The sequence below is a fragment of the Myotis lucifugus genome, unplaced genomic scaffold (genome assembly GCF_000147115.1).
Source record: "Myotis lucifugus unplaced genomic scaffold, Myoluc2.0 scaffold_110, whole genome shotgun sequence".
In the NCBI taxonomy this organism is placed as follows: Eukaryota; Metazoa; Chordata; class Mammalia; order Chiroptera; family Vespertilionidae; genus Myotis; species Myotis lucifugus.
Genome location: NW_005871158.1, coordinates 530130 through 547877, shown reverse-complemented (window position 1 = coordinate 547877; position 17748 = coordinate 530130). Strand labels below are relative to the sequence as shown.

General features: G+C 44.9%; 1 protein-coding gene across 3 annotated transcripts in view; it reads right to left on the bottom strand.

Annotated features, from left to right (window-relative positions):
- Window positions 1–2426: 2426 nt before the first annotated feature.
- LRRC8B (leucine rich repeat containing 8 VRAC subunit B) overlaps window positions 2427–17748 on the bottom strand; it is a 103821-nt gene continuing 88499 nt past the window's right edge. Inside the window, exon 6 of one of the 3 annotated variants that reach the window (XM_023757621.1) lies at window positions 2427–2518. In XM_023757621.1, coding sequence (XP_023613389.1) covers window positions 2442–2518 — 77 coding nt within the window. In that variant the 3' untranslated portion in view covers window positions 2427–2441. Of the gene's footprint in view, window positions 2519–5715; window positions 5748–14438; window positions 16295–17748 lie in introns of those variants that run through there. The other 2 variants (XM_023757624.1, XM_023757625.1) reach the window with 2 other exon arrangements.

Genomic DNA, 17748 nt, shown 5'->3' with positions numbered 1-17748 from the left:
ATTATTTTTTATTTTATTTTTCTGATTGGGTGTTTTTTGCTTCCTCATATTCCAAATCATTGATTTGATTCTCAGAATCCTCTACTCTACTGTTTAATCCCTGTAAATGATTCTTTATTTCAGTTAGTGTATGCTTAATTTCTGACTGGTCCCTTTTCATGTTTTTGAAATTCTCACTAAAATCCTTGAAAGTCTTATTAAGTCCCTTAAAGCTCTCATTAAGACCCTTGAACAATCTCATATCCATTGTTTTGAACTCTGTATCCAGTAGTTTGCTTGCTTCTATTTCTTTCATTTGTGACATATTTCTTTGTCTCCATATTTTGGCTGCTTCCCTGTGTTTGTTTCTATGTATTAAGTAGAGCTGCTATGTCTCCCAGAATTGGTAGAGTGCCATTGTGTAGTAGGTGTCCTGTAGGGCCCAATGGCTTAGTCTCCCCAGTCACCTGAGCTGGGCACTCTAGGTACACCCCAGTGTGGACTGTGTGCACAGTCTTGTTGTAATTGAGCCTTGATTGCTGTTGGCATCACTGGGAGGAATTGACCTCTAGGCCAGTTGGCTGTGATGACCAGCTTTGACTATCGTGGGAAAACTGCTGTGCAGGAGACACCCCTATGGAGCAGGACTTGCTTTAGTGGGACTTTGGTGCTTACTGAGTCTGTCCCTTGAGTGTGTCACTTGTGGATGTGAAGAGTTGTAATCTGGTATTGTCTGAAGCTATCCACTGGGTCAATGGCTCTGGGGCCTCCCAGGAGGTGCAAAGTTAGCCACTGCCTAGGGCCAACTGGCAGGAGCCACAAAGAGATCTGAAGATGTCTGCTACTTGTACTGGGCTTGGAAGTGCCCAGGCAGGCCCAGCTGTGAAGCAAGGCAGGCTGGTGCTAGTGCTGGATCTTGGGCCTCTTTTTGGTAGCTGTGGTACATGCTGATGTCAGATGCTACTTGTTTAAGAGATTTTAGGAAAGTCTGAAGCCTGAACCATTCATACGGAAAAGCCACTACAAACAGCTTGGGTGGGACTGCAAATTGGGTGACTCTCAGAGAGTCATCAGGGTGGAGCAAACAGTGTGGGCCAGACTGATGGAAACTCAGATATGGCTGCCAGTCAGCTCTTGAATAGGGGAAGTCCTAGCAAAGGAACAATGACCCCCTCAAGCACCCTGTCTGGGAGAAAGCTGCCCCTGAGTTCCTGCCCCAATGCCAGACAATCCAGTTCTTCCCCAAATGTCCCAAGTTCCTTTCAAGCCGCCGCCCCAGCGTTGGAGCCCAGAGGGATTGAGTCTGAGTCGGTCCGTGTACTGGCCCTTTAAGAGGAACTCCCTGGTCTCCAGCAGCCTCTGTGACACTAAGCCACAATCCCTACTGGTTTTTATAGCCTGAAGTTATGGGGAATTCTCTTCCCAGTACTGGAACCCTGGGCTGGGGTCTAGTGTGGGGCTTGGACCTCTTGCTCCTCATGGGAGGCCTCCACAGCCGAGATATCCCTCCTGGTTAAAAACACGCCACATGTGGGTGTTGGACTACCAGGGGGGTGGGCAAACTTTTTGACTCGAGGGCCACAATGGGTTCTTAAACTGGACCGGAGGGCCGGAACAAAAGCATGGATGGAGTGTTTGTGTGAACTAATATAAATTCAAAGTAAACATCATTACATAAAAGGGTACGGTCTTTTTTTTTTTAGTTTTATTCATTTCAAACGGGCCGGATCCGGCCCGCGGGCCGTAGTTTGCCCACGGCTGGTAGCCGGTTCGTGCCTCTGCCCTCCTAACAATCTCCATGTACTTTGTTCTTTACTTCTCTAGTTGTAGGACTTCCATTCAGCCAGATTGCAAGCACTTTTGAATGATGGTTGTTCTCTGTTTTAGTTGTTATTTTGATGTGGGAGGCGGCAAGTACTGGTGTTTACCTACACTGCCATCTTCAGCTCTATCTACTTCTTAACACTTTACATTTTTTTCTTATTTCTCACATACTTAAGGTTAAAAAATTATTTGTTGATTTAATTATTTTAATATAATGTCAAAGGAGGAGTCCAATTTTCAAGATTTTTTTTAAGGATATTGACAAACATGAAGGGTTGCCAGTTGCCAATTTTCTTAAAAATCAATATCTTATAACTTGATATATAATAATTTTAAGTAAACATAATGAGTTCTTATTGCCTGAATAAACTGTATATAATTTTTTACTATTTCATTTCTATTTCAATTTAATATATACATAATACATTAAAATAACCCTTATCTCCCCCACCAAAACAAATTTAAACCCATTAAATTATTTCTTAAAACCTTATTTAAAGTATCTGTCATATTGCAAAACCTCTATGGATATGAGTGGTTCTCTAAGTTACTGTCATGAAGAAAAGGGTACACATTGAGAATTCTGAAATTACTTTTATTATTAACTGAAATCTACTTGCAGGAAGAAATAGCCAGTTTTAACACTGCAGTATTACAAGTTCTCTTTTACATTGGGTACTTTCCACACACGCCAGCCCCTTCACCAGTCTGTGATCTACAAGGGGAGAAAGGAACTTGCACTCAAAAGTGAACAAATTTCAAAAGGCTATTTAAAGGTACAAAAACAAAACAAAAAACAATATTAATTTTCAAACAGAAGCAGGTCTTCCATTTGAACACAGGGGAGCCAACATTTTTGTTCAGAAGAACCAATGGGAATATGGCATTGCAATCAGGACAAGGGTCCCAAAGTTTGTTCAAGAGGTAAAATATTAAGAACTTTAATGTTAGTTGAGTTTTAAATTTTTAAAATACAAGTTCTATTAATCACAGAGGAGCCACTTTATCAATATCACTGGGATATTAGAAAGTAGTTGAACTCTTCAAGTAGTTTTAACTTCTTGACCCATTGTGTAGTATTTTGTATTTGACACAACACTTTAAATAAGTTGAATTCTTCCTTTAAAATCTCTCTCAAATCCTCCTTTTCCATTTCCACTTCTGCTCCCCTAGTTTAGCTCTCACTTTGTGGTTACATAGTGTTACTGCTTCTTCCCAATCTTCCCCTGGCTTAGCTTCATCCAGACCACCCTTCCTCCAGACAACCCTCTAATTTATCCCCCAAAAGTACTGCTGTCAGCACATACATTATAAATGGCTGGCCCACAGCAGCGCTCAATAAATGATCATTCCAGCTTGCTTTAAGTGACACCCCCGATCCCCGCCCAAAGGATAAAGCTTAAAGTTAAAATCCCTGATGATTTTTAAATAATAGGAGACCATGGTGTAGTAAAAAATATCTTTGTCCTGATTTCAGGTACAGAGCTCTTACAATGTTTGGAATTTTCCGACTGATGGCGGTGTCTTTGTTAAGTTAATGAGGTGACCCGAGGGGACCTCTAGATAACTTCAGGAGGGGATCTGGACATCAGAAAGACCAACCTTGTGAGTAGAGTGTTGGAACTTTGGGTCAACCTGACTCTGCGGGGAAGAAGGGTTGAGGGGCTGGAGATTGAGTTCAATCATGTGGCCAATGATTTAATCAACCATGCCTGTGTAATGAAACACCAATACAAACTCTGGGTACTGAGGCTCAGTGGAGCTTCTTGGTTGGTGAACTCATAAATGTGGGCATCGTGTAATATGCCCTGACTCCACTGGGAGAGGGTGCAGAAGCTCTGTGCTCCCTTTTAGACCTGGCCCTAGGCATCCCATTTGGCTGCTCGTGAGTGGCATCATTTATAATAAAGCCATGATCACAAGTATAGCATTTTCTTAAGCTCTGTGAGAGTCATTCTAGTAAATTATTAAATCTGAGGGCACCATGGAACCCTCAAATTTGTAGCCAGTTGGCCAGAAATGTGAGTGGCCTCCCAAGATGTGTGGCTAGCATCTGAAGCGGGACAGTCCTGTGGAGCTCTTTGCCCTTAACCTGTGGAGTCTGCACCAACCCTAGATAGTGTCAGAATTGGGTTGGGGTAAAAACAGAGCAGACACATATTGAGTAGTTATTACTGGAATCTACAGATATAGATCAAGTCACAAAAGCATGATTTCATATAACTGTAATAGGCTGATTTACTATAAGTCTCCCCGGCACCATCCTATATAATAAAAGGCTAATATCCCCATGGGTGGGAGTTTGACCAACCGGGAGTTACATGTGCTCTGACCACCAGGGGGTGGGCAGCTGGGGGAAGGGAGGCCCCCACCAGCAGCCACTAGGGACCTTACCTGTGCACAAAGTTCATGCACTGGGCCTTTAGTAAAATGATAATACCACTTCCTCTAATTTGGCTTACATGCAACCTATCAGGATGGCCTCATGCTAAAGAATCATGCCTGTGTGTCATTTGAAGACGAGAAGTCAAAATATTTTGACTAGTCCAGGCAAGGCATTTGGAATGCATTGTGACCCATGGTCTTAATTCCAGAAGGCTCTACCAATAGTTTATTTTGGCAAAAGATAATATGTGTCCTTCTCCACTTAGTTTCTTTGAAAAACATTCCATCTAAGCAAGGCAACTAATTCTAACTAAAGAGTTACAAGTAAATGGGTATGTTGTGTGCAAAGATTTAGAACCTTCTGCACTGTCTGCATCCTTGGTAGCAATTCTGAGAAGAATTGAGCTACTAGTGCTAGTAATACTGGTTATGCTCCCCAACCTATTTTCCAATTTTGTCAGTAAAACATAGCAACAGAGAGAAAGAAAAGGAGTCCACAAGGATCTGAGTACTTATTGTCCACCAGGCTTGGTATGAGAGCTGTAACTTGTTAGCTTATTTCATCCTCATTACCTTCCTGAGGAGGAGGTTGTCTTCGTACCCAGCAGACACTCAAACCATGGCTCTGAGTTCCCTGAGCCCTCAAAGCTAGTAAGTTAGAGAACAAGCATTAGCATTGAGGGCCATCTCATTCCAAACTGAAACTCTACGCTCAACTTTACTGCTGCATGTCTAGGTTTGGGCCTTGCCCTGGCAGGCCCCAATCACGGTCTGGGTTCAGAAAGCAGAGAAGAGTTCTCTTTCCCCCTTAATTTTTTTTGGGTGGCCTGTGTTAATCAACCCTCAATTTAGGGTAGAGTAAGCTACTGAACCCATTTCCCAAGACAAGTCAGAGATTGCCACTGGCAAGGCAACCCTGACATCTTTTTGTAGCCTTTTCCCTTGGCATTCCCTCTGTTAGGCAAATTGGTGCTAATTATGGGGCAAGTGGGAATAAGTAATCATCACAGCCTCCTGGAGACATCCTCAGGGCAGCTGCCCAGGCACATTTGGCTGTGTTTACAGAACATCCCTCACTCCCCTGAATGAACTCTGTCTAGTTTTTAGTAGCCCACAGAGACTCTTCCAGCAGGAGTCCTTTATTGTGCATCTCTCTGTCCACCAGGAGATCGCCTAGAAGTTTCAGAATGTGCTGAAAGCACGCTGGGTGAGGCTGAGCCCCACATTACTAAGTGTCTATTTGTCATTAGTAAGGGGCTTTTCCTCACACCTAACCTCCAGGGCCCGGACCCCTGGGGGTGGACACTGAAAAGAGCTGGATAAGACATGCTGACCTTTGCAGTGTTTCTTGGCCACCAGCAGGGTGGGCAACCTGGCATTTTGAACAGCTGTGGGCAGGAGCCTGGGCAGCAGAGTGCCTCCACTCGCCAGAGAACACCTCGAGCCGAACGCTCTCCCCCCCATTGCCTGAGGTTTCATGGCAGTTGACTTCCCATGGAAACAAGCAGAAATCTGTTTTCATCATCTGGCAGTTTTAGTTTCCTAATTTGTATGGGAACCTGGAGATACAAACATGTGGTACATTCATTATCCCAGAAAGCTACAGCTGCAAGAAAAATAGTTAAAGCCAGTCTTAAAACTGGCAAGCGTCATCATATGCCTTCAAATTACTTTCTGTAATCTCAGAGACTGTCCTCGATGCCGCCAAAAGAGCGGTTTCTGTGTCAGCTCAGGACTTCTAGCAGGACTTATACCTGAACCTGGGTGTGCTTCCCCCACAGCACAGCCCAGCCAGCCAGCTCCTGTGGTTGGATAAGGAGCCCCTCTTACCTCCTGAAGCAACGGAGGGAGGGAAATGAACACAGACTGGGCTCTAACCCTGACCCTTGTATTTCCTAGTCCGGTGACCTTGGCCTAAAACTGAGCTTCTCTGTGCCTCATTATCCTCACCTGAAAACTTTATTGAATCTTTAACACCATTCGTTGGACATCTATTTTGTGGCAGGCCCTGTTCTAAAAACTGTGATGATAGCAGTGAATAAAATAGGATCTTCACCTTTGTGGAGTTTAGATCCTATTTTAGGGAAATAAATAAAACAGATGAGTAGGAGGCATAATATGTTCAGTGGCGATCAAGATTATGGAGAAGAATAAAGCAGGGGAAGGGAGTATTTGGGCAGGGCAATGACAAATTTGAAATACACTGGCCACCCAGCTGGCATGGCTCAGTGGTTGAGCATCGACCTATGAACCAGGAGGCCACAGATTCCCGGTCAGGGCACATGCCCAGGTTGATCCCCAGTAGGGGGTGTGCAAGAGGCAGCTGATCAATGATTCTCTCTCTCTCATCATTGATGTTTCTCTCTCTCTCTCTCTCTCTCTCTCTCTCTCTCTCTCTCTCTCTCTCCCTTCCTCTCTGAAATCAATAAAAATATTTTTTAAAAATAAAATAAAGTACACTGGCCAAGGAATTCTTGCTGAAGAGGAGGCAGGTGAGACAAGGCCTGAAAGGGGTAAGAGAGCTGAACCGAGCAGATGGTGGAAGAAGAGCATTTTGGACGGAGGCCCTGAAGTTGGAGAGGACTTGCTGTTTTGAGGAATAGCAAGAAGTCCAACATGACTGAAGTCCTTGACTATGGGGCTTTGGGAGCCACCAGAGAGAATTTGATTGTGGTCATCCTCTTATTGTAGGGTTTTGAGCAGAGGAGACATGATTAAAGTTGTGTTAGGGTTACTCTGGCTGCTGTGCTGAGAGTAGACTGAAGGGGCGGGGGGGTGGGACACAGATCTCTGTGGTCATTGAAGGGAGGCCTTATGATGGTTTGGACTGGAGGAATTGGCATTTGATGGTGAGAAGTGGTTAAATGCTAGCTAATAACACTATTTTGAAGGTAGAGCTGCCAGGCTGCCAGGTTGGATGGAAGGATAAGTGGAGTGAAAGATTACTCCAAGGCTTTTGGTCTGATTACCAGGAAGAATGGAGTGCCCATTCTCTGAGATGGGGAATAGTAGAAGGGGAACGGGGAGACGGGGGGAGGACTGGCAAATCTGGAAATCAGATTTCAACATGCTAACTTTGAGATGCCATTTACAATGCAAATGGGTAAGATGAAAACATACTACTTATCAAACAATACTCACCAAATGAAATGAATCTAAAAGAACAATTGCTTTTTTTCTTCAAGAAAAATAAGAGTAATCACTGCTGATGCTATGTGATGAGAAGCCGAGATGACTGGGAGGTATGGTTAATTACCATGTTTGTCTATTATTAGATAGGATTATTATTATTATCTCCTTGTAGTTAATTATCTCCTAGGATTTCAAAGTTCACAAATTTAAAGGTGAAGAAAGGTCTTGTCACTGGAACATACAATAAAGAAACACACACCCCCCTGCCCATTTACATTCAGTGCTTTCGTCTGAATATTTGTGTTCCCCCGAAATTATATGTTGAAATCCTAATGCCCAAGGTGATGGTATTAGGAGGTGGACCTTTGGGAAGTGGTTAGGTTATGAGGGTGGAGCCTTCATGAATGGGATTAGTGCTCGTACAAAAGAGACTCCAGAGAGCTCCCTGCTACTCCACCACCATGAGAGGACCCAGTGAGAAGTCAGCAGTCTGCAGCCCAGGAGAAGCCCTTCACCAGAACCCTCCCATGCTGGCACCATGATCTTGGACTTCCAAGCTTTCAGACTGTGAGAAATAAATATTTGTTTATAAGCCACCCAGTCCATGGTATTTTGTTATAGCAGCTAGAAGGGACTAAAACACACAGGTTAGAGTTGGAAAGAGGGTATCTATCTATCTATCTATATATATATAAAAGCCTAAGTGACTGGCATGACCGATGACCGGATGACTGGCTGGTAGCTATGATGCACACTGACCACCAGGGGGCAGGTGCAGGAGCTTCCCCTGGTGGTCAGTGCGCTCCCACAGCCAACCTCCCACGGCCCCCACCCCCCACCCCCCCGGCCAGCCGGCCCCAATCGGGACTGGGTGAGATGGCCCTCATTGCCAGCCAGGCCAAGGGATCCCACCCATGCACGAATTGGTGCACTTGGCCTCTAGTTTATGAATAAGGGTGTAGAGAAGATCATGGAGGAGAGATGCCTATGCTTATATCAGTTTCAAGAAACTCCCCCCCTCTTCCCCACTATATGGAAGGCTTGAAGCTGGAGCCTAGTTGTGTAGTAGAAATTATAATATCTAGCTGGCAAGGATGCCCAGGGCCTGGCACAACATAGAACTCAAAATATTTTAGTTCCCTTTCTTTTTCTTAAGGACAAGAACTCTTAGTGGGTACATAATAAATGTACTTAGTTCTAGATTTGAATTTAGTCACTTTATATATTATTGTTTCTAAGGTACTGGAGACTTAACATGTCAGATCAAGGTAGAGTTAAGACTTTATTTAGAGCAGTGCTACCAAGTGGAAATATAATGCAAGCCACATGGGTAATTTTAATTTTTCTAGTATCCACATTTTAAAAAATAAAAAGAAGGCAATGAAATCGATTGTAATTATATGACTTAACCCAATATAGCCAGTTTTATCCTTTTAACATGTAATCAATATAAAAATATTGATACATTGTAGTGTTTTTAACTAATTCTTTCTATTTCACACCTATAGAATAAAGTAGCCCCATTTTAAGAGCTTAATAGCCACACGTGGCTAGTGGCTATCATACTGGGCAGTGCATTCTGATTTAAATCAGGAGGTATTCTCTTGTTTTATGGTTTTGTGAGCCTGACATTCACCTGTAGAAACATGGTGTATTTTCAGTCAGTCAGGCTCAGGTATTACTGGTTCCTGTGCTTTATATAGCAAGCAGGTATGTGGTTGCTATTCCTGTACACATTGGGAACAGAGGACCTCAAACTGTCTTTGTGCACTGAGCACTTGGAATGATAAATTGCCCTGCAAGTCTCCTGCTTCACCTGCTCTCACCTCCCACAGGTAGAAACACAACCCAGTAAAAACCACAAAGGAAAGATCCAATAAAACTTTGGCTTGGGTGGGTGGTCAGTCCCAATGGCTACATTTTAAAATGTTACTTTTCTCTGATTTTATGTTAAAAATTTCTGTGATGAAAAGCATAAAAAGGGTGGGTGGGGTGAGGGGCACTTAGAATTGGTGGCAGGAGGTCTTCGAGGGAATGGCACACACAGGAACGACAAACAAAGGGAAACTATCTGCAAAAGCAGAGCTCCTAGGCACAGAAGAAGTGGGGCCTTACCTTACATTTCAGATTATTAAAACGAATTCCATGCTTTTGCTGACTTGATCATGTTTCTAACTTACAAAATTCCTCCCTGACTCCAGAATATTAATGTTGGCCCTTTGTGGGGAGGGTTACTGCACACAATACTGGGTCTAAGCCCTTTAAATGTGTTAATGTATTTTAGCTTTATGACAGTTCTGTGATCCTTATAACAAACCTATAACAGGTTTGGGCTGAAAATAAAATAAAATAAAATAAAATAAAATAATAAAATAAAATAAAATAATAAAATAAAATAAAACAAAACAAAATATCCCAACCTACCAGAGAGTAAAGTGGTGGTTACCAGGGGGTGGGGTGGAGGGATAAGATTAATGGTATTTAAGGGGACAGATTCATAACAAGTAGTAAATAAGCCATGGAGATCTAATGTACAGTATAATGAATATAGACAATTTTATACTATGACTGTGTGACATGATAAATATCACTGCAATGGCAGTCATAAAACAGTATATAAATGTATCAAAGTGACATGCTATACACCTTAAATTTACACAATGTTCCATGCCAAACTTTTCAAAATATTTTTAATTATCCTATATAATAAAAGGCTAATATGCAAATCCACCAAACGGTGGAACGACTGGTCACTATGATGCACACTGACAACCAGGGGGCAGATGCTCAATGCAGGAGCTGCCCCCTGGTGGTCAGTGAGCTCCCACAGGGGAAGCACCGCTCAGCCAGAAGCCCTGAGCCGGGCTCATGGCTGGCAAGTGCAGTGGCAGTGGTGGGGAGCCTCTCCTGCTTCCGCAGCAGCGCTAAGGATGTTGGACTGTTGGCTTAAGCCATCAGTCGAACACCCCCTGAGGGCTTCCGGACTGCCAGAGGGTGCAGGCCGGGCTGAGGGATGCCCCCCCCAAGTGCACAAATTTCATGCACTGGGCCTCTAGTTCAATAAATAAAAAAGAAACAAAAGTGTATAACAGGTTTCAATCTCAGCTCTCACTTGCTAGTTAGGACACTCTGTGAGGCCCAATTTTATAATATGTAAATTATGAATAATAATGACTCACCTCATAAGATTGTTGTGAAAACTAACCTGAGTTGATGGGTGAAATGTACCTTGAACAGTGCTTGGCTACTTTGCAAATCTTGAGGAGAGAGGTTCCAGCATATTCTATGGCAAGGAGGCCACAGGATTAGACTCTTTTCTTCTGGCCAGTAATAGACAGTGGTTTTCTTCAAGAGCCACAATTTCCCTTGCCCATATATTAGAAAGTTTTGGAGGCTATATTAACCTTCAAGGTATTGGAGAACTTTCTAGAGTATTTACTGATAAAAATCAAGAACTTATTCCAACCTCACTGAAATTTTGAATTAATATTTGAATAGGTAATACGTGCAAACTTAAAAGAAAATATACAAAAAGAAATGAGAAAAGAGTGTACAGTTACCAGTTTTTTGTCCATACACCAGAGATATTCTGCGATACCCAAGGGCTCGCCCTCTCTCCCTCCTCCTCGCCACCTCACCCTCTCTCTCACATACATATACACTTTCAAATGCTCAACTAGCAAGTATATTCAACAGGCATGTGTTGTTTTTACTGAGATATTCCAAAGCCCCAAGTGGTTGTAAACACTTCGAGCAAGAGTTTCAATTTAGGAGTATTGGTTAAAGTTTCCCCAGGGACACTTTCTTACAGACTCACACAGATATTGGCTGTTAGGGATCATCTCTCCCAAGGCCCCAGAGAGGTGTCGATAATCAGGTATAATGAGCAAGAAATGGTAAGAAGAGAGCGTAGGAAAGGAAGGTGAAGCTGATGAGCACTGACTGGGTGTCAGATATGACTCTAAAATTTTAAATGTACTGTCTTAATTTTCCCAACCACCCTGGAGATCGTTATTATCCTTCCCCATGTTGCAAACAAGAACACAGGTTATAGAAAAGTTAAGTGACTTGCCCAAGCTAACACAGCTAGAAAGTTGAGGAGGCAGGATTCACTCAGACCTTACTGGGCTTGCAACTCAACTGCCTTTGTCTAGTCCAGTGGTCGGCAAACTGCAGCTTGCGAGCCCACATGCGGCTCTTTGGCCCCTTGAGTGTGGCTCTTCCACAAAATACCACGTGCGGGCGCGCATGTACAGTGCGATTGAAACTTTGCAGAAGTCGGTATTTTGTGGAAGAGCCACACTCAAGGGGCCAAAGAGCCGCCTGTGGCTCGCGAGCCGCAGTTTGCCGACCCCTGGTCTAGTCCATTCCGTCATCAATCAGAAGGGAACAGACTTGGAGAATGTTAAATGCAACTTTTTGGCAAAGCTGTATACATGGCAGGCCTATATTATCTGGTCTCCCTTTTCACTCCTTTCCTGTCAAATAATAACTGGGTTATTACAACAGCATCAAAATCTGAAAAACTAACAAAACATCAAAAGTAATAACCAGTAGGCAGAGACCAGAGTCAACAATCCTCTGTTTCAGTTTCTCTTCAGACATATGGGCCATTGGCCGGGACACATTGTCATTGCTCATGGAGGTCCATCTAAGACAGGCACAAAGAGATGTTCATTTTTTGTTGGGGAAGGCAGATGCTCTACCCCTGTGCTGCCTTAGTGGGGCCCCAGAATCCTCACTTCTATGGCTAACAGAAAAGCAGTTAGGATCACTGAACACGTACGATTTTTGTAAACAAAAATTCCTGAATAAAAGGAATAGATTCTGTTTTGATGGTGTCATTGTCTTTATCGGTCCAGGCTGCTGTAACAAAATACCACAGACTGGGCGGCTTAAACAACAAACATTTATTTCTCACAGTTCTGGAGGCTGGAAGTCCAGGATCTTGGTTCCCTCTGATTTCATGGGGACTCCACCCTTATGACCTCATCTAAACGCAATCACCTCCCCCGGCCCCAGCTCTGAGAGCATCACATTGGGGGTTTAGGACTTCCACATATGTGTTTTGTGGGGATAAACATTCTGTCCATAACACTGACAATAACAACATAATGTATGCATACAGAGTGCGGCAAGGCTCACACTAGTCACCCCATTAGCCCCTCAGGCTTGTTGTTGGTAAGTTAGCTATTTTTATTTTCCCTCTTTTCCAGATGAGGAAGCTCAGTTGAGAAGGATCCAGTGATTTCCCCAAGGTCACACAGCTAGGAAGTGGCAGGGGGTGGAGTGCAAATTCTGGGTTTCTTATTAAAATCCCTGTTCTTTCAGCCGCATCAGGAATCAGACCATGCTGCCTCTAGTATTAACAGCAGCGTTCCCAAAACAGGAAGAGCAATAGAAGTTTATTTAGTGCGTTACCATGTGCCAGTCTCCTTGAGCTCATTATCTCCTGGGGTGGGTATTATTCCTCTCCCTAGTACGTCTCTGAGAGAACCTAAAATTAACAGGGCTCAGTCACTTTCCAAGATCACACAGCGAGTACATGATAGAACAAGTCCTGGTACCGGGTCTAGCTAATTCTAGAGATTATGTTCTTATTAAACACTGTGCTCGAATGGCCTTTGAAATCCTTTTTACAAGCAGCGTGTAAGACGTAGAGGGGCTACATGAGGATGGAAAAATTAAAACAACAAAAAAAGAAAAGCGGCATGGAAGATGAAAATATTTTGTTACACATATTTATTGAGATTTTAGCCAGAAATGCAGTTCTTGCCCTTTAAAAGCATTAGTGTCCTACAATGTACTCCATTGAAAGTCCTATTTTCGGGGCACGCAGATGGAGGACAGATGTTTCTTTATGCTCTGAAAGGTCCACTCTATGTAGCTGACCATAATGAGATTGTATCTTGTTCCGAATGTTTCAGAAAAATGGCAACGGACAGATCATTCCAGTTCAAAGCCAAATCAGAGCAGTTACTGCATAGATTTGATGAAAACAACAACAGGATGTTACTCGGTGGTTTGGGTGGGAACTTTTCATGTCAGACTTCATTCTGAGCCACACAGATGTTTTCAGAGAGGCGAGCGCTCTACCCTGAAATTCAGCCTGAAGTCAGAGAATTGCATGATTGAGACTGACATGATGGGGGCGGGGGGGTGCTACAGGTGTGGGGAGAGCAATGCTGACCTTTATTTTGGTACGATACAGAATTACGGCCAGAATAAAGGCCCCGGGGCCATGGAGAGTGGGTGGGAACTTTGCTGTGGCTTGAGCATGACTCTTGAGATAAAAGACACTTTCTGTGGGCACTGCAGTTGAACTTCAGTGACAGAGCATACTTTAAACTAGAGGCCTGGTGCATGAAAATTCATGTACTGGAGGAGGGGTGGCCCTCAGCCCGACCTGCCCCTTCTCACAGTCCGGGAGCCCTCAGGGGCAGGAGGTGACCTGGTAATCAGGGGAAGGCAATGCCCTATCACACCTCTGCTGCTGCCACTGCTGGCAGTGCAAGCCTCAGCTGGCCCTGGTTACCAGAGCCTCGGGAGGCCCTGGGCAGCTAGGGGGCTGAGGGGACTGGGGGACTCCGGAGGCAGGCACGCAGAGCAGCCGTGTCCGCCTGGGGGTGAGCCCGGCCTTGCTGTGCACCTGCTGCCCGCGGGCTGAGGGGACTGGGTGCCGCCATCTTGTGGTTGTGGGTGCCACCATCTTTGAGGGTAGGGCAGTCAATTAGCATATTCCCTCCTTATTGGCTGTGGGTGCTGCCATCTTTGTGATGGTATGAGGGTCAATTAGCATATTCCCTCTTTATTAGATAGGATGCCCATATGGGAAGAAGGCTTAGAACTCTAAGAGAGTATTTCACAGCCTTCCTTGTGTTTTGGAGTCATGATTACAACCTGCGAAAAAGTTCTTAGGGTCAATGCACAAGTGCAATGTATGGTTTTTTTTAAAAATATATTTTATTGATTTTTTACAGAGAGGAAGGGAGAGAGATAGTTAGAAACATCGATGAGAGAGAAACATCGATCAGCTGCCTCCTGCACACCCCCTACTGGGGATGTGCCTGCAACCAAGGTACATGCCCTTGACTGGAATCGAACCTGGGACCCTTCAGTCCGCAGGCTGATGCTCTATCCACTGAGCTAAACCAGTTAGGGCTGCAATGTATGTTTTGACTGAGCTGATTTCCGGGTCAGGAAGTCCGTTTGTATTCTACAGAGAATCATAGCACTGCAGAGCCTAACACTGGCCTTGCAGTTACCTGGCTCACTGTTCATTTTATTGAGGAGGAAACTGAGGTGGGCCCAGGGAGGGTAGTGACATTCTGGAGGAACTCAGCCCAGAGAGGAGAGCATTCCTGAAGACATAAAGGACCCTAGTTCTAAGCGGTGTTTGCAAATTTGGCTGAGTTTTTCACAGTATCTAAGAACCACTCTCTGAGATCTGATCTGGATTCTAAACCAGCTTTCTTTGCTTATTAGCTGTGTGCGTTTTGGTAAGACATTACCAAATGCTTCAGTTTTCTCATTTGTAGAATGGGCACAAGATTTTCATCCTTTAATCTCATCACATCCATTAAACCCTCAGATAAGGTACCCAAAATCCTACTTCCTCATGCTGTTTCCTTGTGCACAAGCCGCTAACGACTTCTCACTGTTTTAACAGTTTGCCCACAAAGGTACCCACTAGTAGTTCCTGGCACATGCCCTGGACCTTAGGCATTCTGACTGACCCCCTGTCCCAGGGCACCGTTTGTCAATGCCTGGCTTCCTGCTTTTCATTGGTTCTGCCCCTACAATGTGCTGGGCACTATGCTAGTTGAAGGGGATTAAAGAGATGAAGATATGGTTTCTGTCATCATTTAGTGAGGAGGAAATTTATAAATAACCTCATCACATTATCGTAAGGGCTGGAATGAAAGCACCCAACTCCTACTTGGGAGAAGGTAGATGGTCAGAGAAGGTGTTAGAGACAAATATCTCATCTTAGTCTTAAAGAATAAAGAGAGGTTTGATAGGTAGATGATAGATAGATATAGATAGATACATAGATCTATATTTATGTGGAAGGAAGGACTTCTGAGATCAGGACTTCTGGGTAGAGGTGTGGCAGTTTGGAAAGGCGGGCAGAGGCTGCCGGCCAGTTCCGTATGGTGGGCCTGCAGGAATGCACGTGGAAGTCCAGTCCTGCCCAGAGGATTGGATTCTGGCCAATAGAAAACCACTGGGGTCAGGCCCTATTGTTGCTTTGTTAAGTCCCACAGGGACAAAAGAGCAAGAACGTTTCACATTCCCAGTGAGTCACATGTAAATGACTGTTTGCGCCAAGGTTTCTTTCTCAAGGTACGAGGCACCTAGAGGCAGGGACATCTTTTATACCAGGCGACAGAGTGAGAAGTCAACATGGTGACATTTCTGCTGCTGACATCATTCCAGTTATGTGGCATTGGATTTAATCTTTTCGAGCTTCTTCTCTGTGCAGTTACAAGAACAACACCTTTTCCTTTAAGTCCTGCTCCCTGGCTACGGGAGAAGAGACAAGGGTGTGACTGTGGCATGTGTTCTCCAAAAGACTCCTCCTGCCCTGCTCTCAGCAGTGCCCTGAGTGGTGACGGGTAAATGCTTGTTGTCAGTGGGGAACAGCCTGCCATCCCTGCTACCCTGACTCGGCGACCTGACTGCCTCCGGGGAGATGTGGGGCTGCCCGGGGCATGGCCTGTTTCTTCAGTCATCTCTTGGCCGTTCCTTCTTTTCATGAGAGGGAAAAGAGGAAGGAAATAAAGGGCCCTGTGCTCCTGCTGGGCCTGATTCTGATTCTCTTTTTTTCTGGTCCAGTGCTCTTTTCTCATTCAGACGGTAATATCCCCTTCACATGTCAGCCCGTTGGATGGTCAAATATTTCGGGAGAACCTCAAAGCCAGGCGCCGAGACATCAGGTAGACATGGATGCTGTCTGCACCAGGTTCACAGTCTAGTCAGGAACACAGACATTAACCAAGCAGTAATTACCAAAGTGATGGAGAATGCGAAGTAGAGTGCTGGTTGCCACGAGAACGCACAACGGAGGAACCTAAATATGGACCTTTCAGGGAGGTGCTATGCTGAGGAAGCGACCTTTAACCTAGGAACTCGATGAACAGGAGTTAGCTAAGCAAAGGGAGCAAGGAAGAGTCTTCCAGACAGAGAGAAATTCATGGGCAAAGACTGGGGTGGGGAAGGGCATGTTTGAAAAGATTTTCTACCAACTTTGGAGGAAAACTCATTAGAGCTAACATGCAGTGAGCACCCACCAGGGTCAGACAAGATGCCAAGCATTTTACATAATCTCATGGAATCCTAATCTCATGGAATCCTCCTAAGATCCCGAGGGGTTTGTTTCCGCGAGGGCAGGGTCCCCATTGATTCCACTGTATCTGTTTTGAAGATACAGTGGAATCAATGGGGACAAGCACCTGTGTAGGAGCCGGCACCTGTGTAGGAGCAGGCACTCGATTTTCATAGAATAGTTTACGTTTCACTGAAGAGGAAACTGAGGCTCAGAGAGATAAGGTTACTCAGGTGTTACTTCTGGAGATAGGACTCCAACCCAGAGTGAAGATGAGTGCCTTCCCCGCAACCACACTGACAGTCCAGCTCTGTCTAGGACAGTGGTTCTCAACCTTCTGGCCCTTTAAATACAGTTCCTCATGTTGTGACCCAACCATAAAATTATTTTCGTTGCTACTTCATAACTGTAATGTTGCTACTTTTATGAATCGTAATGTAAATATCTGATATGCAGGATGGTCTTAGGCGACCCCTATGAAAGGGTCGTTCGACCGCCAAAGGAGTCGCGACTCACAGGTTGAGAACCACTGGTCTAGGACAATGTCTTGCTTTCTCTTATAGACACAGCAGAGCCCAGGTCTAGGCCTAGAGCAGTCCCGGGCTGGGCACCAGAACACAGAGTTGGTGCACAGCACACAGCTCCAAGACAGCCCCCAGTGGGTCAGCTGAGCCTCATGGGTGCACAGTCGGCCCTTGGAGCTGGCACCCAGTTGGAGCTGCACCCTCAACGCAGGGAGGAGCTGACATCTCTCAGTGTCTCCGAGCCTGGAGGTGTGTCTCTCCAACTGGAAGCCTGTTAGCTGACTGGACAGTTAGGCCCAGAGGCCCATGGACCAGAAACCTGAGAACTGAAAACTTGGAGGCATCGGTTGGCCCAGGTCAGACTCTGGGCTGCACGTCAGTGGTGATGGATCAGCCTCAGATTTCAAGCTTTGGTGTTAAAGCTCAAGAGGGCCGAGCACTTCACCGGTCACCTCTTTACCTGTGTAACCTCAGGACATTTCTCCGTACTGGGAGCTGTAATCTGAGCACGGTGAAGGCTCTCCTGGGAATGCTCCTCTCTGCCCTGCCCTAGTTAGCTCCTCTTCACCGTACACC